Below are 27,414 nucleotides of genomic sequence, written 5' to 3' on the forward strand. Positions count from 1 at the left end.
TTCAAAAGAGCATGGGGGGGGGGTCACTAATAAAGTTGAGATCCTTTGATCTGAGATCATTAGGAAAAATACATCAAGAAACCTCTTCACTTGTTCATTGACTTCGAATCTGTATATTTTACGTAAAGATCCTAGGAGTCTTTCCCCCTCATCTCTTCATTTTAGCTAATCAGCACTGTCTTGGGACAGGCACAGCCCCCTTCTCATCGCCTGTGAAATACCAGATCATTTGAGGACAGGTCTCTCTGTTTAAAGTACAGATCTGCAGGAAGCATCTGCCCTGGACCCCTTCCTCAGCGCCCCGTGCACCCCTCCAGTCACACACACGTCTGAGTTCACTGGGCATCGCTCCTTGGTGAGAAGGTGGTGGCGATCCCCGGAGCGCCGTCCTTCCCGCTGTCGGACAGACCCAGTGGGTCAGCAGCCAGAATTTATTTTTTTATTTTTTTTTTTTAAAAGATTTTATTTATTTATTTGACAGACAGAGATCACAAGTAGGCAAAGAGGCAGGCAGAGAGAGAGGAAGGGAAGCAGGCTCCCTGCTGAGCAGAGAGCCCGACGTGGGGCTCGATCCCAGGACCCTGGGATCATGACCTGGGCCGAAGGCAGAGGCTTTAACCCACTGAGCCACCCAGGTGCCCCCAGCAGCCAGAATTTAAAGTCACATGACCCGCCTGAGAGCGCGGGTGGTTTGTGTTCCGCTTGCAGAGGTGTGAGGCCAAGTATGTGCAGGTGGCGAAGGACTGGTCCCTACTACTTATTAGAAATAACTGTGTGACCAGTTCTGGAACACAGCGGCACCCTTCCGCCCTGGGACACAGGGAGGCCCGGGTGGGATTTGGTTCGCTCTTACTAATTTGTTTTCGTGGTCAGTATTGAGCACACTGGCCCTGGGGCCTTACTAAACACCCTGGGCCGTTGTAGTGGTTCACACCCTCCTGGAAATGTGGGGCGTGCCAGCCCGCAGGCGTCACCGCCAACCCCCTCGCGTCTCAGGTGTCTCTTACTACGGGGAAGGAGGTCTGGGAAGCAGGGGGCTTTGGCAGTGGCGTTCAGGTCAGGGAGCCGTAGGAGAATGCCTGAGCAGAGACGTGGTTTGGACACAGTGTGTGTGTGTGTGTCAAGAAGTGAGGGATCCGTTTCCCACTGTGCCTGCCAGAGGCTCTCTCTGAAGCTCGCTTTAACTAGCAGGGAGACTTCTTTTCGTCGGGGGTTATCTCTTTGATCCCCTCCTTATCCTCCAAAATGCTGTCTCCTTGGCACAGCTTTTTACATTAACTCCTTCTGGAATAAGAAAGATCTAAATAAAGCTTTTAAATTTAGACCCATAGGCTAATTTTAGCCTCCCAACAACTGGGTGGCTCAGTCATTAAGCCTCTGCCTTCAGCTCAGGTGAGGAGATCGAGCCCCACATCCGGCTCCCTGCTCAGCGGGAAGCCTGCTTCTCCCTCTCCCACTCCCCCTGCTTGTGCTCCCTCTCTCACTGTGTGTCTCTCTGTGTCTAATAAATAAATAAAATCTTAAAAAAATAAAGTTATCCCCATTAAAAAAGAAGGGAAAGATCCTGTTTCAGAGACTTTAAACTTAAAGAAATTTCTATCAACTTCAAAGTATCTAATGTCTTGCCATCTTTAAGATAAAAAACAAACACTGCATTTCATTTTATAGCTTGCTTTTAACTGCCTTTAATCTGTAGCGCTTTCTAGCTCCTCGATTTAAGGAAGCTTTCATTTCCCGTGTAACTTTTTACTGAATTTTTCCAATAAAAACACTAGATCCCAAGGGGAGGGGGCAGCGTTTCAGGATCAGCTCATAACTGGGCAATAGGGGAGGCTGAGCCCGAGTCCCCACTAGCAACTTGGGCTTGCCTAAACACCACGAACCTGGGTTGCCCGCGTGCTAACTCCGGGTCAGATCTTGGAGCACCTGGAACCTGGAGCCACCAGCAGCCAGGCGGGAACGGGGCGCCCCTGAGTTTGGGGGGGCCGGGCGCCGCCGGTGGAGTCCCTGCGGCCGCTCCCCATCCGGGGTAGGGCTGGCCGGGGGGGAGGGGACGTACCCGGCCTCAGCCCTGCACCACTGGAGAGGGGCTCTCGGGCTGGAAGTTAGCAGGGAGCAAAGCCTGCGGGAGCCGGCGGCCGGCCGCGCGCACTGACAGCCGAGCAGGGCGCTCTCTCTCCATTTGCAGTTTTTTTAGTGTCATTTTAAGTTGCAGCTTCTGGCCAATCAGAGAGCCCCGTGCCCGCTGACATCACGGGGCGGCCGGTTCCCTCCAGCTGCAGAGCTTCAGTTTGTCTTTTTTTTTTAAACTAAAATGGAGGCTGGTTTCTTGCCTTAAGGAGTCCATTGCCTTTCCCGCTGGAGTCTAGATGTGGACATGTAATAAGGCGGGCAGCAGGATGGTGGTGGACGCGGCCAACTCCAACGGGCCTTTCCAGCCCGTGGCCCTTCTCCACATTCGAGGTGAGTTCCTGTGGGTTTCGCCGAATCGGAACCTTCTGTGGTTAGTTAATAAATGGCTATTGTGCTTCAGATAAGAGGAGCAGGAAGTCCTGGCCGGCAGGGCCGTGCGGCTGTGTTGCGCACTGAGCCCGCGGAGGTGGGCTGTGTCACCGCGGGCTGGCATTTTACGAACGACTCGCCGAATCGGAGTCTGGACAGAGGCCTTGCACGCATAGTTCAAAGCTGGTTTTTCTGCTTTCTGCTCGCTCTCCCATCCCCCTTTCGGAGCCGTGCTGATGTCAAAGGATGTGAAGTCACTGCCCGGGGAAGGTATTGGGTGGAGGTGGGAAGGAGAGGCGGGCAGGCGGGCAGCGCCCGGCCAAGTTGTCCGTCCGCGGAGTTTCTGTTACATCTGGGTCGCTCAGCGCGGCGAACGTCTCACCGGGGTCACAGCTCCGTAAGGAAGAAGGATTGCCTTCAGGAAATGGGCAGAAATGATGGGAAGAGAACTTCCTTTAAAGGGGGTTGTTTTCATGCTGCCTGGGGAGCCTCAAAGAGAAACATGCCTGAGCTTTGAGATTCGGAAACCTATTGTGGGTCGTAATGTCTGCGATGTGAGCGGGTTCTGGAAGAGTAGGAAGTATTTGGCATTTAAATGGGTTCTGTATGGACACCGGACTCTGAAATTTAAAATGGCAACAAGTTTTCAATGCGTACGTAGGTCTCGCTGCTTCTTGTAGTTCATACAAAATTTGGGTTCGGAATTGAGCTGAAGCACACAATGACCGTGGTCTTTAATAATAATTGTATTAAAATATAAGTGTCTAGGTATACTTCGTTGGCATTTTAAAACACATGTAGTGACATACATTTTTCTGTTCATCATTGGGAGAGACAGAAAATGGACGTTAAGCTTTATCAGATCACTTTAAAATGTACAATGTCACAGCTACGCCCTGACAACCTATTTGTCACTGTCGGAGTCTCCTCTACGGATGGGGTTAAAGAAGGGTGGGGGCGCCGTTTCCAGGTGACTAATAGTCCCTGTGACTAAAATGCCGGACAAGATTTTTCAGGTCCTAGGGTGTATCCAGGGAAGATAAACCGCTCGAATCTCAATCTGTTGGAATAAAATGGGTGTTGCTTTTCTCTCCAAACCCTCTTAAGAAAGCTGGTCAAAATTAATACTCACTGTGACCAACTTGTAGGTCGGGCTATGCATTGGCTGTTTTACTGTGTGTGCCCGGGGAAGAGCCGGTGTTGAACACAGACAGCATTTAGGTACTTTAATGTCAGGAACCAAATGAGTAAAAGCAAAATGTAATTGTGCTTAGGTTTAAATTAGTTCTTAAATACCAACCAGTTAGCAATAAGATCATTTTATTACATATAAAATAAATTTTTATAATTTTAAGATACCTTATAAATAGGTATTTATTCTGGTTCATGAGGGTTTTTTTCTGATTTTAGTAGACACTTAAGGCACTGGTCATCTTTTGAACTGAGTATCTTCTGAAATGGAATCATTTGGTTTTAGAGACTATTATAGCACACTTTTTTTTTTTTATTCCAAGACTTTATTATACACAGGTTGGGTTTTTTGCCTTTGGTTGAGTCAATGTTTGCTAACTATGGAGGGATTAAGTAGTGGAGTGTATTAACCTGAAAGAGACTTAAGTTTTGTTTTAAGATTTTTATTTATTTATTTGAAAGAGAAAACGAGAGAGAGAGATCATGAGAGGGGGAAGGGGCAGAAGGAGAAGCAGACCTCCTGCTGAGCAGGGAGCCCCATGCAGGACTGGATCCTGGAACTCCAGGATCATGACCTGAGCTGAAGGCTGTCGCTCAACCAACTGAGCCACCCAGGCGCCCCAGAGACTTAAGTTTTTAAGAGCGGGTAACCTGTAGGGACTGAAAACTAACTTTTAATTGAAACGGGAATAATTTCTAATTTCAAAACTTGAAGAACTCTCTGTTTACTCGTAAGCAGTTTTTGGAGGAAGCATGTCAGTGTGCAGTTTGGCAAGATTCGTTTTACTTCTATCGGTTTTTAGATTCTTGACGCGTTGAACATGCAGGCGGCCGCTCTCCTGTGTACATCCAGTGCCAAGGGTCAGTAACCAGGACTGAGGGGTGCAGCGCCACCCCAGAGCCAGTGGTTTTGTGGAGAGACCCACGTGGGCACCCGCCCCCCCCACCCATGCCCGAGGGATGTGGGGCTGATGTGACGATGCTGGGGAGAGGGAGCCAGGAGGGGGTGACGCTGAGTGCTGCCTCCCTCTCCAGGGTGCCAGGGTTCCCATTCAGGGAGGAGAAGGGTCTTCCACACAGAAGGGAAAATGACCTTCCAAGGTCACACAGCCCGCACGTGGTCAGCCAAAATCCAAACCTAGCCAGTTGTTTTGTTTGCCATGTTTAAAAAAACAAAAACAAAACACACACACACAAAACTTATGTTAAAATAGGAATTTTGGCAGTTTGTAGAACCTTTGCCACTATGCGTGGCCCCTCGTGTGTATGACATTTGTGTGCCCAGGGTGCCACTTATTTTACGTGTATCTGTCAGTTCCCCTTCCACGCAGTGCCAGCAGGTCCCTAACTCACAATGGGAAGCAAGCCCTGTGGCCCGGTGTTCCGACTTGACAGCCCCCTGCGGGGTGGGTGGCCCACGTAAACAAATCAATCCAATCACTAAACTGGTCAGTTGTCCCAGTGGGCGGGGTGGTTCTCTTCTATTAAATAATCTAGAGTTTGCCATCCATATGGTGAATTAGCATATCCTAAAAAAGTTCCGGCATGCGAGGAACACACTGTTGAAATCTACATAAACTTTTCTGTCTGTAGTAGGAGAGAGCGTCACCTGAACTTGGCGGCTGTAAATTTAGCTCCATGACTTAAATCCTGATCTTCCAGCGCCGTCCAAGAGAACTGCCAGTGTTGGTGGCAGCATTCTCTGTGCTGGCCACGGCGGTGGCCCTGGCAACATCTGACCCCAGAGCCCTTAAAATGTGGCCAGTGCAACTCAGAAACTGGATTTTGGATTTTATTTCATGAGAGTTATTTACAATTTCAATAGACAGTTGTGTCTGTGGCCACTGTCGTGACAGCGTGGGTCTAGGCGGGGGTCAACACTTGTTCAGAGAAGGGCTGGCATACCTCGGAGACGGTGTCCGCAGGAAAGCTCGCGTCACCATAAATCAAGTCTAGTGAAGGTTCTGGTTTCCCAGTGTCTCTAGAAGTCACGTTCACACCCTGCTCCAGCCCCTTTAGTGTCAGACAGAAACAGTGCACATACCTTCATTTAAAAATCCTTCTTTGCTGAAAAGTGCTAACCGTGGCCTGAGCCCTCGGCAAGCCGTCGTCACCGACGTCACTGTCACAGCGTAATAATGACGAGCAAGTTTGTCACGCCGCGAGGGTGACCCAGCCGCGACCCAGAGATGCAAAGTGAGCAAAATGTTGTTGGAAAAATGACGGCCACAGACCCGCCTGACGCAGGGTCGCCACAGACCTTCAGTTTGTGAAAAACACAGTATTTGTGAGGCAAGTAAAACGAGGGGTGCCTGTAAATCAGTCCTTTTGGCTGTGAAAGCGGTCATGGGCAGTAAGTGAACGAGCAGGCCTGCCTGTGTCCCAGTAAAGCATTATTTACAAAAACAAGCGGCACGCCAGGTCTGGCCTGTGGGACCCAGCCTGCCAACCATTCTAGACCGTTCTAGACCATTCTGTGAGTTTTTGAACGGCTTGTTCGTGTAGTAAAATGTGTGTTCCTTCCAGAGCCAGGTTTAAGGCAGGAATAGCCAATCCAAAAAGATGTTCACGGCGGGAGAGGAGCGAGCTCTTGACCCTTTTCCAGCAGCATGATTCTGGCCCCCAGAGATGTTAAGTGCTTGCATCTTGTCCTAGTTGTTCAGAAACTTGCTCCGCTGAGGAGTCTGTCTCTGAAGGACTGAGACGTAGCCGTGGCCCCGTGGGGAGCTCAGGAGCAAATGATCCCTTTTGTGGGAACCCATTTTTTCCTGGGATGTTGAGTCCAACTCCGGAAGTTGGTTTCCTCACACCTGTGCGAGGCCGGTGGCCTGCCAGATGTCGCGCCCTCCTGCCTGATGTGATCACGGTGAGGACCGTGCCCAGCGGTATCCACGTTTCCCCAGCGTTTCAGGGTTGACCAGACCCGGAAGCCTCTCTCTGCCTACCTCCTCGGATCAGCTCTGGAGTTCTGCTCCACTGGCATCTGGCGTGGTGCACCTGTCCTCCTCGCTGCGGCAACTTTCCAGAAATCCGCCTCTGAAGCTTACCAAGAGCGATGCTGGACGTGACATCATTTCTTTCATCTTCCCGAGGGTGTGTGGAAGGTAACGAAGTAACGGAGCTCCCTTGGGGTGGGGCGTGTTCGCGTCAAGTCCGCAGGCTTTTGTTCATCAGTCTCCCTTGAACTTGGGGGTAATGTCTTCCAAGGACTTTCCCATCAGGTCTCCGGCCTTGCAGCAAAAACTAAACTCCCAGAACTTTTTCACAAAAATATGAAGAATGGGAGAAAAATAAAGACCCGAGCTTGACAACCAAGAAGAGGGCATGTGGTTTTAAACCTTGGATGAGGACGGACTCCTCGCAGGCCAGGCGGTTGGGGAGCATCGTCCTTCTCATCTAGCTTCTGGTTCCATACGTCACAAACTGTTGCAAACTGGCACTCTTCTGAGCAGAAGGCACTCTGCCGAGCGGAAGGAGCTTTCGAGAACACAGACTGGTTCCTGCCAGCATCCAGACACGTGCCAGCATCTCCCCTCCCCAGGGTCACCAGGGCCCCTGCCCCTCGTGCCGCTACACGTCCCCCAGCTGCTGCCTGTGGCCGTTCGGGAGAAGAGGCAGCGCTCATGGAGCGTGTGAGGTTAGGGCCGTGTCCTCACTGAATCCGTCCAGCATCGTGAAGCGTTATCCCTGCCCGCTCTGTTCTAGAACAGGGGAGCCCCTGGCCTAGGGCCAAAGAGAACAAAGGAGTCGGAGTCTGAGATCGCGCACTCCCCTCTCCCCCATGTCAGGGTAATGGGTGTTTGTAAAGCCTCCACATCCCACGCACCTTCTCTTTCCCCAAGTGTGATGTGTTCGAGGCTGGAGTTCAGAACTCCTCTCACATCCCCCTGAGAGCTTGCTGCACCGCACTTGTCCGTTCTCGGCGCGACCCTCCCCTTCCCCACGCCCCGTTTCACCCCCTCATCTGCCAGGTGTTGATTATGGCCTCCTTTTCTGGCCGCCTCCACCAATTGCAAGCGTCCCGAGGAAGGTCATGGTCATGACCTCTAGCACCGTCCCTAGAGTATAAGTATTCAGTCAGTGTTGGTGGATTGAACAGAAGAAGCCGTTTCTCTGAAGGGGCCGTTCAGCTACTGTTGATTTGGTGTATTTTCTAGCTAATTACTTGATCGGTCAAACAGTAGTTGGCAGGCTTACGAGAGGCTGTCCCGCGGAACTGGTTAGAAAGGTGGGCCCGGGGGTGCCTGGATGGCTCAGTGGGTTAAAGCCTCTGCCTTCGGCTCAGGTTATGATCCCAGGGCCCTGGGATCGAGCCCCACATCAGGCTCCCTGCAGGGAGCCTGCTTCCTCCTCTCTCTCTGCCTGCCTCTCTGCCTGCTTGTGATCTCTGTCTGTCAAATAAATAAATAAAATCTTTAAAAAAAAAAAAAAAAAGAAAGAAAGGTGGGCCCGGGGAACCACTCTGCTGGGTCTGGCTTCAGACGAACCCGCCTCCCGAGCAGACGGAAGCAGGACCACCAAGCAGGTGGAGACATGGAGAGCTCCAGAACCGGGTAATCAGTTTCTCCCATTAATACACTGAGAGGAAGTCATTTCTTCCCAGCTTGGAAGGACTGGAGTCTGTGAGGACAGAGAATTAGAGCACTGTGACATCTGGTTTTGCTTTTGGCCCTTGAATTGTTCATAAACTAAAAGCCCTTCTATTTAAAAAAAAATAAATAAAGAGACATAACAAATACAGTAAGTGAATCTGTATCAGGTCTTTGTTCTAAAAAAATAAAACAAAAACCTGTGGAAGACATCTTGGGGGCAGTTGGAGAAAGTTGAGTGCAGAAGGACATGGGGTGCTGGGGAATCACCTGTCAGTTTTCTGGGTGCGGGGAAGGTGTGGGGACATCGTTGGCACGGTCCTCCTTCTTAGGGACCAAAGATGGATGACTTAGTGCGGTGTGATGGGCTCTGCCACTTTCTCGAGATAATACAGAGAAAAATTTACCGTAAAGCAAATACGCTAAAATAAGAAGCACTGTGGGGCATCTGGGTGGCTCAGTGGGTTAAAGCCTCTGCCTTCGGCTCAGGTCGTGATCCCAGAGTCCTGGGATCGAGCCCCGCATCAGGCTCTCTGCTCAGTGGGAGCCTGCTTCCTCCTCTCTTTCTCTCTGCCTGTCTCTCTGCCTACTTGTGATCTCTGCCTGTCAGATAAATAAATAAATAAATAAAAAAGAAGAAGCACTGTGGGATGTAGGGAAGTGGGCGTGCAAGTGTTCCTTCGACTTCTGCAACAGTGTCCGCTGTTCCAGACTGTTGGAAGTGCCCTGAGCGCGATGTGTTTCAGAACAAAGGTACAAAGGAAATTCGGTTATTCAGAAATTGCTTCCTGAACAGTGAGCAGTGGTCTTCGCGTTCGAGTTCTGGCTTTTCCTCTTTTTGCCTTTGACACTCTTGACACATGGGCGGCTGTTGTGAGACAACCGGTGAGGGTTCGGCCGCCCCGTGTGGGCCAGCGCGGAGGGCGGCAGTGGGCACAGCCGGGACCTCACGTTGCCACACGGACAGCAGCACCGTCTCCCCAAACGGTGTTTTGGGGGTGTACACCTTTTTTGATGTTTATTGGCATTTTTATTGGTCTTTTAAAGCAGAACAGCCTTTCGGGCACACTTGCAGATGAAACCAGGGTTCCTTCCGAACGGGAGAGGTGGGGGTGCTCCGAGCCAGCGGAGCCATCCTGGGCGAGTTGGCTCAGTCTGTGCCTGGAAATGGGAATCAGGTGCCCTGCCTCTCCGGATTTTATGAGGGTAAAAGGAGCAAACGCATAAGAAGTGCTTAAAATGGGGCCTGAAGCTTTGCAAGCTCCCCACAACTTGTCACCCCTTTGTTACGTGGACTTCAGAGCCCAGCATCTAACCACACTTTTTTTTCCCTTCCTCTGTGTTACCTCTGTTGGTTCATCTTGAAGCCCGTTTCTCCCTCCCTCCCCCGCTCAGCAAGCCGTTTCTCCTCCTACAGTTGGCTTTGCCGGTTCAGCACGGTGAAGAAAGGAGCGTCGTCAGGAATTCTGGAGTGTGGACTGTGTCCCACTTAGCCCTGGTGTAGAAGTAAGACCGTGGCAGGCAGAGACAGGGCATTTGCTTACGTTCCTCCCCTCCCCCTGTTGTTAATGCTTTTGAAGAAGGTCTTTCAAGAACGTTCAGGAAGAATGCTATTTTCAGAGTCAGAGGTACATGATCTGTGATGAGGCCCAAACAGGGGGACTTCCCTATCGTTCCCCTGTAGTTGTGTTTATTTTTTTCCTAAAGATTTTATTTATTTGAGAGAGAGAGTGCACGCATGCTTGCAAAGCAGGGGAAGCAGGAGAGGTAGAAGGAGAAGCAGACTCCCCACCGAGCAAAGAGCCCAATACAGGACTCGATCCCAGGACCCTGAGATCATGACCTGAGCTGAAGGGAGAGGCTTAACCCACCGAACCACCAGGGCACCCCTGCCCCCGTCATTGTATTTAAATGCAGGTGTGGCTTCTGATGCTCTGGAAATTTGACTTCCGAAAGTTTACTGTCTGGTTGTCAAATCCCAAATATGTTGAATTCCTCTTTTGTGTTGGGATTTTTTTTTTTTTTTTTTAGATTTATTTATTTGAGGGAGAAAGAGGGAGGGGCAGAGGGAGCCAGAGAGAGAAGCCACAAGGAGACCATGCTGAGCAGAGAGCCCGACACCAGGCTCGATCCCAGGACCCTGCAGTCAGGACCAGAGCTGAGCCCTCTGGCATGCTGGAGCCACGGGGCTTGTCTCCAAAACTGAACAGTTGTGTGAGTTACAAGCTGAACTAGCCTCTTTTTTCCGGATCGACGTTCTTACTTGCAAGAACAAAAAGGCAGACACGCTGTCTTGAAAAGTAATGAACTGAGTCTGAGTTCAAAGGAAACAACAGGGACACTGTTTGTTGCCCACAATAAAATTTAAGCTTGCCGGCAAAAATTTGAATTTTGGAAAACGTGTACCTGCCAGCGTGAGCTCAATGGCTGCTCCTGCTGACAGTCCTGGTAATATTAACAAGTAGAGCTTCTCGCTGCGTCCCGTGGAAGGTCTGCATGACCCCACCCGGGTTCCCGGTGCGCGGGAAGGGATGCCAGCAACAGTTGCAGGCGGAAGAGACGTGCAAAGCGGAGGACACAGCACGGGGCCCGGTGTAAGAGACCCGTCAGCATAGCTTCAGCTCCTGTCCTGCAGCTGATTCTCAAGAAACTACCACTTGTTGAATGTAGGCATAGAATCAAAGAGAAGTATCCACAGTTTTTTGAAAAAGCACACCAAGATGCCTCCCTTCAAATAAACATGTCTGTGTGGGGATGGGCTTTTTTCTTCCTTCATGAACTTCTGCCAAAACAGCATATCAAACAAATGCCGAAACGCACCTCTCCCTGTCCTCTGTTAAGTTGGGTATGAAAGAGATATGTAGGAATGTAAAACTGGGCTGTGTTTTTGTTTTTTTTTTTAAGATTTTAATTACTTATTTGGCAGAGAGAGAATCATGAGAGAGGGAACACAAGCAGGGGAAGCGGGAGAGGGAGACGCAGGCTTCCTGTGGAGCAGGAAGCCCGATGCGGGGCTCGATCCCAGGACGCTGGAATCATGACTTGAGCTGAAGGCAGACCCTTAACGACTGAGCCACCCAGGCGCCCCTGGGCTGTCTTTTTGCTGATTTGGGGGAGGGATTGTTTTCATAATAATTAGGTTCACATAAAATGAGCCTGTTTGTACTGCTTTACATGAATTAGTGACTATTTTAAACGTTCTGAGGGTCCCTGGGTGGCTCAGTCAGTTAAGCGTCCAACTCTTGATTTCAGCTCAGGTCATGGTCTCAGGGTTGTGAGATCGAGCCCCGCCTCGGACGCCATGGTGAACGCAGAGCCTGCTTGGGATTCGTATCGCCCTCTCCCTCTGCCCCGCCCCCTCCTGTCTCTTTCTCCCTCTTTTTCTTAAAAAATATATACTTATATATTTTTATATGTTTTTACATTTCGTAAGCGTTCTCTAATCTGGTTAGTGTCAGCAGCTGTAGCCACATAATCCGAGCTCTCTAGGCCCGGTGGACTTCCGAGTGTACGTGGGTCCTGACACCAAAAAACTTAGAAGCCACTGGCTGAGGAAATCTCTCTACCTCGGGCTGGATGTGACCCTGGCCCTATTTTTACCAAGCTTCTGTATTTTTTTCTTTCCCCCCCCCACCCCAAGAAAAAGAAAAGTCCAAATTAAAGTCAGCCAGCTGGTAATGTGAGTGTGTCTCTCAGGCCACGGTGACAGGGTGCTGTCTGTGTCCCATGCCTGCACCACAGGTGGTAAAGTCACTCCCGGACACGGAGCCTCCCTTCCCACCTTGGTCCGCTTTCTTGTATCTTTTTTTAAAAATCTAAAGAAAAACAAAAACAAAACAATCCATGTGTGAATATAGCCACTTTAAACATTTGTTTTACTTGCAAATCTAAAATTCTCCCTGGCCTGAGCCCCCCGAGTCAGCCTCCCGGCTTCCCTGTTGGCTTCACCGTGTACCGTTCCAGACGTGTGCGCACACTCACGTGCATAATGTGTGTTCGTATTCATGGCAAGTGTAAGGCATTTTTTATTTACTTAAGAGAAAGAATGACATGAGGGCAGTTTTAGAAACATACACTTTTTACAGGTCTTTAGTATCTGATCGCTCTCTGCGGTGCTCTGATGTCCCGAGCTAACATCATTATGTTATACCAGATACACGTACGTGCCATAGACTCCTAAGTGTGGTCTCCCGCACCTCTCTGCTTCCAGGAGCACCTGCCGCATGCCTGGGACCGTCCCAGGGGCTGTCAGAGGCCCTTGACGCCCACAGGCTGGCAGGAGAGAAACTCTGCTTGTTTTACGGGCGTCGGAACCCATCTCCCGAGAGCACCTGACTGAGTGCAAGGCCGAAAGAAACCTCTCACGGTCTGCCTAGAGCCCAGGCCACTCCTGCCACGCCAGGCTGCCAGAAACGTGGCTTTCTGCTTCTTCACACTTGAGACCTGGTCCCAGGGAAACGTTTTACTTTAGAAAGCATCGCTGACCCTCCTGTGCTCGCTCTTGAGATATTTCAGTGGAAGTTGGAAACATGGAGGTTTTGTGATTTTACTGGGCCTCCCGTTCCTGCCAGAACCCAGAGCTCTCGGTCCATGGTCAGGGTATGACAGCCGCTTGCTGAGGCCCTCGCCCTCCGCACCTTCCTGAGTCTACAGATTCCTTAGTTTAAAGATGCATTGGGGGGCACCTGGCCGGCTCCCAGGAGGGCATGCGACTCTTGATCTTGGGACCCTGAGTTCGAGCCCCATGCTGGGTGTAGAGATGACTTAACAGCAGGTATGCGTTTGATTGAATTTCTTATTTTCAAGGGAATTGAAAGGAAGGTGCTCGGATTCCTGTTCGTCTAGGATCCCTGAGGACAAAAGCATGTCACGAGAATGAGCAAGTTCCTTCTTTCACTTTGTTCTTAGGAGAAATGCTTTGCCTTAGAAAACTCACGTGGCTGTCCAGTGAGGAGGGTTCTTTCGAACTCTAATAAATCCAGACACTTTTCCTCTTTGCAGTGAAGTCAGTCACAAGTGATATTACACTGAAAAGGGACTAATCTTAAAGGTTACCTGGAGTTTGTATCTCAGGCCAAGTCGCATTTAGGATGCTCGGAAACCCTTACCTCCTTGTCCCAGTCCCCTGCCTCCTCCCCTAAAGCACTCCTTTCTCCTGTGCGTCCTTTATTTTCCAGATGAGGCCTTCACAGACTGACCTCCTCAGGCCTCACTTCCTTTCTGGTGGACTTTTCTAATTCAGACAACACAATGTCAGTAGCTCGAATCGTGTGCTACTTCTGAATGTTGTGTGTCGGTTACATGTAAACATATATCAGAATCCTCATCCTGAACATTTTTTGGCATTTAATCTTGATCGGAGTTGTAATTCTCTGTATCCAGTTAACTGATCGTCAGTTGTCCCGCCTACGTAGGTCAGAGAACTGCTTTCGGTGGGTCACGTGTGTTGGAGTGCCCGTGTGCACACGCATGTTTACTTACAGCAAATATCAACCTGTAAAAACCAGAGCAGTCAGTAGTCTCGATCTTTCTTTAGTACAGGGCTTGATCATTTGCCTGCATGAGGTTTTCGTCTGTTTGAAAAGAAGGAGAGCCTCCTTTTGAGTGAAGTAGAAGCAAGCCCCAGACCCCCCCCCCCGCCCAGATAATTTTTCCCACCAGGCTTCACTTCTGAATATTAGAAACAGTGACAACAAAGGGAAGTTTTAGAAGCATGTTCAGGCATCGTTTGGCAGAAGACGGGGATTCTGCCAGCGGACAGCCTTCACTGCGGCACCCAGGGAAGGCAGGACCTGCTCCCCAGGTCCCTGTTTATGCCAGGAGTGTGCCCCGCCGAGGCGCGGTGGCCCCAGAGCTGATGCGGGTCAGAGCACGCCCTCTGTGTGGGCTCCCTGGCGTATCGTCTAGGGCCCTGAGCATCGTCATTCATTTCTTCCAGGGGCTTCCAGAATGTGGAGCCGGGAGAGCAAATGGCGGGGGCAGACGAGTTTACTAGGAGCAGTTCCGGACCGCGGGCAGCCGTGGGGTGGGTGGACACGCAGACTGTCACTGTGTGTCATTAGCACCCAGGAAACTGTAATCTTCAGAGCTCCTTGCATGTGTTCATTAACTGTCCTCTTTCCTACGAGGCCGCCGAGGGGTGTTATTAGTCCCCCCTTCAGAGCTCCAGAAACCTGCGTAGAAAGGCTCCCCCCTTCTTGCCTGAGGTCCCACGGGGAGCTGGTGACAGACCGGAGGAGCTCTCGGGTCCTCTGACTCACCGACCTGGGCTCTCACCCGCCTCCGGATGCGCCTCGGGGCTCCCCTCGCAGGTTCCTCTGCCACCGGGAGCCGTCTGCACGGTACTTTCTGCTCCCGGGTTTGGATCACGGTGGAGCGTGCAGGCCGCAGCAGCCATCTCGGTTGGTGTTTCTGGCATCGTCTAGAAAAGAGACGTGGATTCTGGGTCCTGAAGGCAAGGCCGTACCTCGGGAGACTGCAGGTGTGCGTGAAACTGAACTCTGGGGCACTCCGGGGTGCTCACGTCCCCTTGCCCACTCGCCCCTCAGCCTGGCCCGGAGCTCCTGGGACCGGGGTGCACTTGGCTTAAGGACCTTGGACCTCCTCAGAGACACGTGTGATGTTGCAAGTTTAGCAGAGCTGACGGGAGGACCTTCCGAGCTGAACATGAACTCACCGCTGATGAAGATGCCTCCTGAGTAATTCCTTCAGTTCAGTGCGAAATTTGGTACATCCTTCTATGGGTAGCAATACAGCATGGAGGTCTGGATGGGGAGAGGCATCTTGTAGCCAAAAAGTAGCTGAAAACTTAGCATAGGCGTTCGTCCCAGGGGAAGCAGTAGTGAAGACACTATTTCTCGGTGATGTATACAATTGAGGGGATGTTTACATTGTAGTAGAAAAACAGTGTGTGAACTTGAGTTCCTCATTTTCATCAAGCTCTGCAAATGTTTCCTTCCTCATTCTTGGCTTTCAAGTACTCCATGTGCGTGCCCTTGTTGACTTAAGTATCGGTAGCGCTCAGCCCTGCGTCCTTTGTTGTACCGAATGAGGTTCAAGTTAAGACTAAAAATGTTTCGTTAATGGAGTTCACTTCAAAAGGGAGGAAACCTTGATGGACTCTACCTAACACCGAAAGAAGAACAAAATGTCATTTTTTGACCTTCTGCTTCATGGCCACCTACAGCTTTGTTTCGTTTCTTTGGCAAATGTTTAGCCGTGTCTAACCCGGGTGCTCAGCGGTATGCTGGGTGCCGGAGGTGCGTGTCCAGGCGCCCAGGAGGGCGAGCAGGCCCTGTGGGCAGGACAGGGCCTCCCCGGAGAAGCGACACTCGGTAAGCCCCTTGGTGGCCCTGTGGATGCTGCTGGGGACCCCGGGTAGGGGGGGATTACTTCGCGGACTGGAGAGCGTGTTGGGATGGGGTGTGGTGCCAGATGACAGAAACCTAAGGAAGGGGTTTCTCTCCAGTAGCATCTCTTTCTGGACTGGTTGACGGAAGGCCTCAGGGTGACTGAGGGGAAAGGCAGGGCGGTGTGGCCCGCCACTCTCGCTGGCCCACCACGAAGGGGGCTCAGGTACATCCCTGTGGTTCCACAGCAGAGCTCAAGGGGTAGACAAACTAAGAGTGATACTTTGGTGAGAAAATGAGGGTTTTCACCAGGAGCGCGCGCGCGCGTGTGTGTGTGTGTGTGTATTTGAACCGTGCGAAGGTATAACCCATTCAGAAAGTTAAGAGAAGGCATAGTCTTCAAAGTGGGAGCCGGATACTAATTACTGATCTCCACAGTCGGAAACTGGGGCTCCTGCTTTCCTGTGCCTTTGAAGTTACTGCCGGGCTCTCCGTGTGTTCACCGGAGAGCCGAGATCGTGGATTTGTGTCGAGACTTGACCAGAATCGAGCTCTGCTGGGCCTCCTCCCATGTGCACACTGTCCGCCCCGGCCCGGCCTGTCTGAGCGGACCCCCTGGACCGTGAGGCGGCAGAGCACGAGGGGGCGGGTGGATGGGGCAGGTCAGCCACCCCTCGACTTCCCTGCCAGGGCCTCACTCACGTCCTGTCGGGCTGGCTGGACCGACCGCTCGTTATCACATCTCGTTAGGTGAGTGAACCAGTTTCGCTGTGTTTCAGACCATGTCAGCGTGCGGTCAGCCCTGTTCCTTTCTTACGTGTGAAATGGCAAAGCTGTCAAAACCAGATGTGCTAAAACCAGATGGGCAGTGTCCTCTTCAGCACACAGGGCTTTCAGCAGTTTCTGGGGCGGGTGGGGAAATTTGAGAGGGAAGCTGGGGAAGATAGGGCCCAATGGCTTTGGTTTTCCTGGTGGCCGCAGAGGGGAGAGGGGAGGCCTTTGCGAAAACTCCAGGGGGGAGCTTTCCCTCCCAGTTTTCCCTCCCAGTGAGGAGGGAAGCGTGAGGAATGAAGGGGAGTGGACCAAACCCTGGGGATGCGGAGAGGGGCCTGAAGGGTGCGGGCCAGGGGGACAGTCGGGCTAGTGGGGACAGTCGTGACTTTGCCACCATAGAGTCTGAGTATCTGGACAGCAGTTCCGCATCACAGATGCGCTTTGCAAGTTTTTTCTCCCAGTCTGTAGGGCGTCTTTTCACTTTCCTGATGATCTCATTCCCAGCTCAGGAGTTTCTAATTCGGGTAAAGTCCGGGTTATCTGATTTGTCTTCTGCTGCTTGTGGTTTTCGTGCTAAGATCTAAGAAACCACTGCCTAATTCCAAGATTTGCTCCTATGTTTTCTTATAAGGGTCTTGTGATCTTAGTCGGTCTTTGATCCATTTCTAGTTAATTTTTGTGTGTTGTATTAGGTGAGCGGACGTCCAATTTTCCCAGTGCCCTTTGCTGAAAAGACTTTCCTTTCCCCCACTGAGTGGACTTGGCACGCTTGTTAAAAACCAGTGGGCCATATCGTGTGGGTTTATTTCGGGACTCTGTTCCGTTCCGTTGGTCTACAGGTCTGTAGCCTCCGTTGGTCTACAGGTCTGTAGCCTCCGTTGGTCTACAGGTCTGTAGCCTCCGTTGGTCTACAGGTCTGTAGCCTGACTGCGGTAGCATTGTCAGACCTTGTAAAATCAGGAAGTGGGAATCCTCCGGCTTTGTTGTTCTTTTTCAGAATTGTCCTGTAGTCAGGGTCCCCTCTGTTTCCACGTGAATTTTAGAACCAGTCTGTTCACCTTCCTGGCCTCTCTGTAGCCCTAGAGCTAGCCTAGACCAAGGTCTTGCTGTCCAGACCCTCCCCGGCAGCTCATCCGACTCTGAGCAGGGAGAGCCCACGCTTGTCGGAGCTGGGGTGTCGTCCTGACTCGTAGCTTGGTCCACCAAGAACCCCCCCCCCAACAAGGTGCTAACATTCCTCAAGTCGCAGGTTTTGTCCTAAAAAACCACTTGCGTTTTATATTTTATTTCATAATTATTATGGTTAATGTAAAAGTGTTGAGCGTGATTTCACCGCATTGTCAGACCGCTGCTCCGGGAAGTGCGTGTGTATCCTGTGGCTTCATGTGCCCCCAGAATGCCTGCCCCCATGTAAAAGGCCAGGTTGGGAGTTCCTCCGTGTCAGAGCTCTGTGTTTGTTTGTCAAGGTTGTTGCTTCGGCTGCGTGCGGCGTAACCGCCCCAGACCAAAGGCTGGCATCCGTCCACACCGGGTGAAGCGGTGTTCCCTGGCTTACAGCGTGTCGGCGTCTCTTTCACTCTGGAGCTTAGATTTGGATCTTGTCATCCCTAACCATCAAAAAGATGTCATTCTCGGGGCGCCTGGGTGGCTCAGTGGGTTAAGCTTCTGCCTTCGGCTCAGGTCATGATCCCAGGGTCCTGGGATCGAGCCCCGCGTCAGGCTCTCCGCTCCACGGGGAGCCGCTTTCTCCTCTCTCTCTGCCTGCCTCCCTGCCTACTTGTGATCTCTGTCTGTCAAATACATAAATAAAATCTTTAAAAACAAAAAAAAGACGTCATTCTCATGGGAGGGACTCCTCTTCATTCCTAGACTTTGTGGGGAGCCCCCTTTGGCCGGGGGCACGTGAACTTAGTGAACTGCATTCAGCTGGACCAAGGGTGGTGGTCCAGGATTGGTTCTTTCCAAAGGCCTGCGCTGCTCTGTGCCAAGGACAGACATCAGAGTGATGTAATGTGTATAAAGCTAAATTTATTCGATTTACAGGACTCTCCATCCTAAGATTGTCCTTTGGGCTATTAAAATATCTTTTCTGGTGTGGACCTTTTTTTAAATGTTCCTATTTGTCGGTTAGGGTGGTAATCCAACATCCGTGGTCAAGATTCTTCACAAAATTTTACTGGTTTGTGAAATCCTAACTCCAGAACGTCATTTTAAGCCACAAATCTCGGGGTTTTGCCTCGTTTACATTTGGAATTACCACATAATATTAGGCAGTTCATGTAACTTAAATGCTCGTTGTTTTATTTCTTTTATATGAAATGTCCAGACTGGGCAAATCTACAGAGACAGAGAGGAGGTTAGAGGTTGCCCGGGACTGGGAGGGGCGTGAGGCGTGACTACAGGGAAGGGGTGAAACCGTGTGGAAATGGAGGGGTGCTGCTCTCCGTGAGCACACCACATGCCTCCAAGTGCAGTCACACACGTTAAAATGGCTCCCTGGACATCATGTGATTGCGCCTCCAATTTTTATTTTATTTTTTTAAGATTTTATTTATTTGACAGAGAGATACAGTGAGAGGGGGAAGTTCAGGTTTTGAAATCACCTTCAGGAGAAGTCTAAATCAGGTGTCTCGTGTTGCTCTGTCTAGTGGCCGAGTTCTCCGGATGCACTGGGATGCTGGCCGCCAACCCTGAAGGCAGTCCGCTGACTTCTGTCCTATAAACCCTGGAAGAGGGAGCCTGAGATCTGGCCTCCCCTCCCCCGCCCAACCGCGAAAAAGAAAGGAACAGAAAAGGAAAAGTCCTACATTATTTTTAAGTGAGCAAGAATTCTTAGGAATTTTGAGTGCAGTTTTTTTAATTTTTTTAAGACTTTCTCTTCTTCCACTTCCAAAAGGAAACCCACAGCTGGGAGATGGTGGGCCCAGGCCCTGCCTGCCTTTGGGGATCCGGGGCGACCCACTCACTCGCTGCTGTCCAGGTTTCTTAGTTTCCTAAAGGAAAGCTTGTTGCCTTAACCTCTGTTAAAATACGGGTGGTGCCTTACTTGTAACCAGATCTCTTATAATATTAATATTAATATTTTAATATTCCATGAAGTTGGAGCTTTTCAAGGAAGATGATTTTTCCACTGAACTTTCACCTTGTCTGTGTATGTTTGCACTTTGTGGGCGTTTCGATGGGTTTCCGCTCATCACCGCTGGTGGCCAAGGGCCAGGCAGGCCCCTTGGGTCCTGCCAGGGGAGGAAGGGACCACAGCCCCGTGTGCTGGTTCCTCACCCCCCCCCACCCATGCACCCATTGAGATGCCTTCAAAATGCATTTCTCCACGGGGTCCTTGTTCACGGTGTTGACAGGGCGCTCCTAGAAGCCCACTGCTGGCATCATGCCCATGGTGACCGAAGAGGAAAGTTCTCGGGGCTGTTGGGGTTTAACCCCAGCCGGGCCAGCAACTCGGGCACTCCTCCTGGGTCACTGGAACTGAAACGGGGACCCACGTGTGCTGCTGTCGGGACCTCAGAAGCCGTGCATGCCCCGTGTGCCAGGAGGGCACCTGACTTTGGCATGTCTTCGATGCTGAAGGTCACCTTTCTGGCTTTCTGACTCAGAAAACCGTAGTGTTGTCCTTGTGCGTGCCCAGCCGTTCTTCCCCACCTTCTTCAGGCCATGGGAGGGGCTTTCCAAACCCACCCGCTGACATTTTGGGACCCCATCCTGTATAAGTTCCAAGAAATCCCCTGTTATCACTGGCAGGACCTGTGGGACTGAGGAGCCACACGCTGCTCTCTCGACATGAGACCACAGGTGACCCTAATGAGGGACGATCTCTCCAGAACTGTACACAGAGCCTCAACAGTGGCTTTGAAAGCTCTGACTTGATTCGGTCCTGCTCGGCGGCCAGCGATAGCGGAGGGCGGGCCCAGATCAGCATGAACCCAGAGCAGCAGAAAATCTGCCCGTGCTGGGGCTCCCTTGGGGACGCGTCCGAGAGGGACACAGGCAGCAGGCTTTGTCTGTGCGGTGAGTGTGCGTCCTGGCCAACACCTAGCTCAGGTATGTAGCTGAAATATGACATCGTCGTGTTCTTCTAGAAACGCAGTTTGGACTAAGCTGGGTCAGGGTGTCAGCAACTGATCAGATGCTTGTGTTTGCAGGTGTAGGTGGAGAATTCAGGTCCATAGAGCAGGGCACACCGATGCAGAAGCCTGCCCTCGGGGAGTGTGCGCTGAAGGCACGTGGGACCAGAACATAAATCTCTGGGATGCAAAGTCACATGGAAGTGGCAGTCAAGCCGAGGGGGCAGGCGAGTCATGTGGGAGAGCTTGGGGGTGGGGGGGCCTGCAGAGCAGACTGCACAGGGCTGAGGGGCCAACAGGGGCGGCGGTCATGGGGGCGCGGTGGGGTGCACGGCTGACTTACTCTGATGTGTTCCTCCTGCATGCGCTTCTGAGCACTTCCATGCCCACACCTGCTGCATACTGGAAGGGCGTAAAGGCCAGCGATCCATGTGCAAACAACAGTGCCGTGCACACGCGCAGGGACTGTGCCCCGCTCCGCTCTGCACAGGAGGGGTGTGGTGTTCATTCGTTTCCCCACTAATGAGATAGGGTCCTTTTGTTGGTATCTATGATCTCTTAACGTGTAAGATGTGCTTGCATATTTTTAGGGTGTTATTTTTACTTGGCTACTTCCAAAAAAGAATGTGATGTGGCCTAAAGTATTAGAAAATACGCAGCAGCCTATTAAAGGAAACAAAGGGACTAGAAGGCACTCTGGAGGGTCGGGTCCTCTTCTGAGTGGCGTTGTGGAGCATGGTTTCCGAAAAATTTTCTGTGACTATATGGGCTTAGCCTCTTTTTTTTTTTTTTTTAATTTGACAGACACACAGAGTCATAAGTAGGCAGAGAGGCAGGCAGAGAGAGAGGAGGAAGCAGGCTCCCCACTGAGCAGAGAGCCCGATGCAGGGCTCGATCCCAGGACCCTGAGATCATGACCTGAGCCGAAGGCAGAGGCTCTAACCCACTGAGCCACCAGGCACCTCTGGGCTTAGCCTCTTTTTAAGCTTCCTTCTGATTTGTGCTGCAAAGTAATCGCAGGAGCACCAAGGAAAGTGCTTCCCTGCTTGACCATTTGTGAGACAGGATAAGCCTCCTGGACTGTGGCACATGAGCTATTTACGCTGGCTAAAGTAGAGTTTAATTTGTTTAAATTAAACTCTATTTTCTTATGTGAAAATAGAGCGAAACTTATTTTCACAGCAGTATTATGACAGAAATTTGAAGGTAAATCTCAAAAGAAATAACTACTCGGGGGGCACCCAGGGGGCTCAGTCGGTTGAGCGTCCAACTCTTGATTTTGGCTCAGGTCATGATCGCCGGGTTGTGGGATCAAGCCCCACATTGGGGTTCACACTCAGTGGGGAGACTGCTTCAGGATTCTCTCCCCCTCGCCCCCCTTCCCCATACTCCCCCAGCCCTGTGGATGCAGTCACGCACACGCAGGCACATGCTTGCTTTCTCTCTCCCTTTAAATAAATCTTTAAAAAGAATTTTTTTTTTTAACTACGTGGGAGCTGGGGTGGATGGAGAGGCCTTCACAGGGGGTGCTAAGTCATTTCCGGTCCTAGAACCAGAGACCAACAGGGGTCCGCAGAGGCCAGGGTACATCGGACTGTCCGGTCTGTGCTGCAACAACAGGTGGAATGATCCTCTTACCCCCGACTCCGGACAGAAGGTGGGGGCCTCAAAGCCTGTGCTTAGTCGGGCATTAAGAGTCAACTTGGAAGTCCATAAATAGGGCGAAACGAGTGAGTTCTTGTTCTGTTCTTTCCTTTATGCTGTGGGGCAGCCCCGATCCCCCCAAGTGCGGTAGGTCGTTCCCGCTGGCGGCCCAGGAGATGATTCCAAGTGATGCAGCATTGGGCATCATTTTGATAATTACGTGTTGACAGGCATCAAGATATGTAATTGGCACGTCAGATCCATGATTTCCTGGGTTTTTACTGCTCAGGACAGAGCTTAGTCAAAATTATGTCTGTTGGAAGAAAAACACAGGGTTATAACCCGACTTGGTGCAGATACAGTGACATCAAGAAGATGTCTGTGAGTGCCCAGAGCCGGGGAGACCCTGCGTGGCCCCCTCCGAGTTGGTTCCAATTGGACAGTTCCACAGAGCCCACCAGTCTCTTCTGTCTGGTTCCCAGCACAGTGACCATGGAGGAGCTGGACTGTGGGGGCCGAAGGGTGGCCTCCATCCCAACTTGGGCCTCCCTCTTGTCTTCCCCAGCCTCCCAGCCTCCACTGTCATGGCCCCTGGTGCCCTCAGTTGTGGGTAATTGCTCTGCATGTCTCAACTTTGGCTCAGTGGTACAGCTCCAGCAAGTTACATAACCTGCTGAGTAACTGTGTCTTCAGTTGCAAAATGGGAATAATAAATCTCCCTCGCGAAGCCTCGTGGGCACGCGGCGATGGGAGGGATGAGAGTCCTTGGCACGGAGTCTGGAGCAAAGTGACATCAGGCGGTTCCTGAGGATGGCGACTAGACCTGCCCGCTCCTCCCCACGTTTGCAAACCCGGATTCTAGCTGGTGAAAACTGAGCGACGGCGGCTTCAGTGTTTAGGAGGAAAGCCCTAACTTAGTCCTGGGGTCAGGAGGTTGAGAGGGGCCGGCAGGTGCCACTGACTCTGGCCAGAGTTGGGGCGTTCCTCAGCGTGAGCGAAGAGGTGGGCTCCGCCCCAGAACAGCTCTCAGCCCTCTGGCGGTACACAGTCCTGGCCAGCTTGTCTGACAGGAGCCGGTGTTGGGAGAAGATGGGGTCACAGCCGATCAGCTGGGGGATTTCTAGACGGCGTAGGGATGACAGAGTCACCTAAAAGGATTAATTTAATTACGTGGTTTGATCATTCTTCAGAAACCGCCTCAGGGTAGCTCGCTCTTCTGAACTTTGCATCCATTCCTGGCTCCAGTTACTGGCCCCAAAGAGCCCCTCCTCTTTGCTTTCTCCTGGAGAGCACACGGTGCGAGGAAGGAAGAGGACCTGAGTCCGAGTTCCGTCTCTCTCAAGGAATTGTCAAGTCCGTTAACTGTTCCAAGATGGGATTTTCTCATGGGATTGTTCTAGGATTCAGGCAGCATAATGTGTGTAAATACGCTGTCTTAAAACATCAAAGTACTATAAATACGCTTTTGTTTTAACTTTCACTCTAATATGGCTGGAAGTCCTTGGCTTTGACTTCCCGTCTTCGTTGCATCCCAAGTTTAAAGATGGCCCCTTCCTCTGATTGTGCAGTTGTGGTCCAGTCAGGGTGGTTCCAGCGCTCGGGAAGGGTCCCAGTGAGAGTCCGAGCAGGGGGCTGCGTGGGGCACCTGGGCCGGGCCTGGCGTGTGCACTCCGGCCGCCGAGGGTGTAGTAAGGGTAGAAGCTGGGACAGCGGCACGGAGGCCCGTTCCAGGACAAAGTGGTCTTTTGAGACAAAAAGTCTTCCCCAACAGAGGAGGTAAGGAAAGATAACGCCAGTAGGCAGCTTCCGGGTTAGGCCTCTAAGTGTGGCCCCTGACACTCACAGGCCACCCCTCACTGAGTCTGGGGAGGTGTTTTCCTGTCCAGCTCAGGTGGCTTTTCCAGGAGAGAACACTTCCCAGCTGTGAGGGCCCATCGGCAGTCCTGGCGTGCGAGTCTCGTCAGAGTGTGAGGTTCCCTGATGTGTGCTTAGCGCTCAAGGACTGTCAGGGTGCTTGGGGCGTTTGTGCAAGGAATGTGCGCCTTAAGATACGACTGTGTTTCTGTCGGGAATCTAGATAGGGTTAGAGAAGTGAATCTGTATCACACGCTGGGAAAACCAGAAATTAGCCCGTAATCGACTACAAGTACCCTTTCCTCTCCCAAGACGCCTGCCAAAAAGCTCAGAGAAAAAGTTCTGAAGTCCTGGATGTTCCCTTTCTTCACTTGAACTCGCCTGCGAGCACATGACAGAGAAAGCTTCAGAGAATGGGTAGGTCTGGCAGGATCTTCTGTTTTGCTTTCCCTTCTCGCCAGATCCCTGGACAAGCATTTTACGTTTAGGCGTGTATTCAAAGCATGTGCACAGTAAGGAAAAAACACAGCCCCTGTCTTTTGACTCCAGCCTGGGTGGTGGCCTCGGAAACCGTACCTTACGGTAGAGAGAGCACAGCCCCCGGGCCCAGGCCTTCCAAGGAAGACTATCCGGAGGGTGCAGCAGACGCCCCTGTGCTGTGGCCGGGGAGGCCGGGGGAGAGCCCGAGGTCTGGGCGCAGGCCGAGAGCTAGTAGGTGAATTACACCAAGAACTGAACGTCTGAGCTCCACAGTGACTTCCGGCTTTGGGCACGTTTTACAGTCCGCTGAGTATTCAAGAGAAGGAAAAATTGTTGACTCGAATTTTGGTAGGTTGCATGTTACCAAGTCAGACTTGGAGAAGGAGCAAAATCCCAGACTCTGAGTTGGTGTAAAGGGCTCCTTTGTATGCCCAGCCTTCTCATCTGTGCTACAGGCAAATGGGGAGCTTGGCCCACATCCTAGTTCTGTATCTGCTCGGCCCTGGTGATTTTAATTCACAGATTTTTCCCCATCGAGGAGCTCTAAGTCCTTGGGCTATTCTTGGGAAGGTTTCTGAAGCCTCCTGGGGCACAGACACAATCCTTACCTGGAGCAGGGACCGTGAGACCACGCTGCTCCAGGTACGGAGGAAGGAACGTGCAGGTCCCCACCCCAGGAAGCATGTGTGGGAGGCCACCCAGTGCCATGGGGTAGGCCGGAGCTGTCCCTCACCAGGGTGCTGCTTGTTTCCCAGACACTTCGAGAGGCTCTGAATCCACCCACCTTGGCTCAGACACCAGCCCCATCCCTCCAACCTCCGTGCAGGTCATCTCATGTGATGTTTGTGTGGTGGGGGACAGTGGCCTCTCGGTGTGGTGCCACAGGCCAGTGCCATGGAAGGTTTCCTAGCACATAGTACTGGTGGCGAGTTGTCAGTGTTCCTTGAAACAACTAAAAGTGAAAATAGTATCGAAAGTAAGATAAAATAGAGTTGGGGAATTAGATTTTCAGAAGTGTTGGAAGGAATTCTTCAATCCCAGAGCAAAAATAAGAAGCTGAGACTTCCAGCAAAAAGCAACTAAAATGCTCTGTGCCTTTTGAGGCCACCAAGCTGGAGAGGGTGTCAGCCGAATGGGGTTGGGGAGAGGGACGGAGAGCTGAGGGTGGGGAGTCCCTAGCCAGTGGGCGGGGCTTCCCTGCCCCCGTCTTCCCCTTGGATCACACACCCCCCTCGTAGCTAGTGTTTGTGACAGTGTTCAGTTGTTATTGCAAATGGCTCATTTTGTTATTTTGGAAATTTTCGTCTCGAGTACCTGAAGACAGGTTTTTTTTTCCAAAATGCTATTTAAACTGGATAAACTTATTGAACTATATCTCAGTGCTAAACATCTGGCCAAAATCTGGCATATATTTTTCTAGGTTGGCAATATTTAAAGATTATTTCCATAATTTTTTGTACTGGCATAAATTTAAAAGTTACTTTTATCTTTATGTATTGCATTACATGCATTAGTACATGTGCCGCATGTATTATTATGTTGTTATATATTATGTATACATATTATATATATCTGTTACTGTATATAACAAATTAAACAAATGCGTTCTTCTAACTTGGCTTTAAATCCTGAAATGAGATGGACAGAATACAACAGGGCGTTAGAAAGGAGCCAAGGGATATGTGAGGCGGATGCAGAAGGAAAGCTGGGAGCGTGTCGTTAATAGCGGGAAAAGCTCAGTTCAAGGCGGAAAAGCATCACTGAGACAGAATTGCTTCACCATGCCACGCTGGAGCTCGGGGCCCGGGGATGGCAGAACCACCGTGGACGTATGTGGCCTAGATGACGTCACCTCAGGAGCTGGAGGGACTGTAGGGTGAGGGCTGGTGGGAGACACCCCCGGACCCCGTGGCCCCTCGAGGGTCTGGTGGCTACGCGCTGTAGCGGGGCGAGTTGTAGGTGGACACAAAGTGCTGAGTTGAACATATCGTAGCTCCCAGAGAAAACCTCTGCGGTTTCCCTAAAATTGAAATAAGTAGAAACCATAGACTGTCATCATAATGCAATAAAAACAGGAATAAATGCAGAGGAAACCCGTCGTCGTCCCTGGGAGGGCCTCGGGGCAGAGGGGACGTCATCCCTAGCGGGGGCCCAGCTGCCACTGTCGCACAGGTCTTGGCGCGCCCGGTTCCTCCTCCTTAGCATTCACGTCTCAGCCCGCACTTCCCTCCGTGGAACTCCCCTCCCCGGCCCCGTCGAACCCACCCCTGGGGCTTCATGTTTCCTAAGATTGTCTCGTTCGCTTTCGGAGTTGGGGATTTCCTTGCTGTCTCCCCGCGCAAGGGGCAGGAGCACGGCTCGCACGCAGACTGTGAGCGGGGCCATCCAACGAACCGTGCCCAGCGACCACGGTGACCGTGCCGCAAGGGCTGTTCTCGGCACCTTACTCCGTTCACTCCCTTAGCCGTGACGCTCACCCTGAGGAAGGGACTGGTGTGGGCCCCGGCGTGCTGTCGGGCGAGCAACTGTGTGCAGAACTGGCCGAAGGCGAGCCGGGATGGAGTGTGGATCTGAGCGCTCATGTGCGGCAGCACCCACCCCCGGTGGGTGCTGAGTCCCGGTGCAGATGTGCTCGTTCACCAGCATGAGGGGAGACGTGGAAGCCCTGGCGAGCAGAGGAGGGAACCCAGATGAATGAAAGAAGACCTGTCTTCCCTAGACACCAGAGCAGAAGTGAATGATCCGAGACCCTGCCCTGGCAGCGGGTTTGGGGCGCGGCAGCCGCGTTCAGGGAAAGGAGGGTGCAGGAGGGCTGGGCCGCACCTGGTGAGAAAGAGACCAGAGCCAGGGTCCGCAGCGGGCCCGGCTGCGGGGGAGGACGCGGGCCCGTCGCCGTGCGCTCGAAAGCGGCCTCCACTGAGACTCCACTTCCATGCTGGTGGCATGTTCATTGAA

At 51.7% G+C, this 27,414-nt stretch overlaps 1 protein-coding gene across 10 annotated transcripts in view; it reads left to right on the top strand.

The window, feature by feature from the left end:
• LOC111148624 (protein phosphatase 2 regulatory subunit B'gamma) overlaps positions 1-27,414 on the top strand; it is a 123,849-nt gene that overhangs the window by 26,682 nt on the left and 69,753 nt on the right. For 2 of the 10 annotated variants that reach the window (XM_022505358.1, XM_022505361.1), the window contains exon 1: positions 2,311-2,463. The exons of 7 other annotated variants lie outside the window; for them this stretch is intronic. In XM_022505358.1, the coding sequence (XP_022361066.1) occupies positions 2,370-2,463 (94 nt within the window). In that variant the 5' untranslated portion in view covers positions 2,311-2,369. Of the gene's footprint in view, positions 1-2,310; positions 2,464-15,454; positions 15,617-27,414 lie in introns of those variants that run through there. One more of the 10 variants, XM_022505359.1, reaches the window with a different exon arrangement.

Source organism: Enhydra lutris, unplaced genomic scaffold (genome assembly GCF_002288905.1).
Source record: "Enhydra lutris kenyoni isolate GAN:26980312 unplaced genomic scaffold, ASM228890v2 scaffoldscaffold20, whole genome shotgun sequence".
Taxonomy (NCBI): domain Eukaryota; kingdom Metazoa; phylum Chordata; class Mammalia; order Carnivora; family Mustelidae; genus Enhydra; species Enhydra lutris.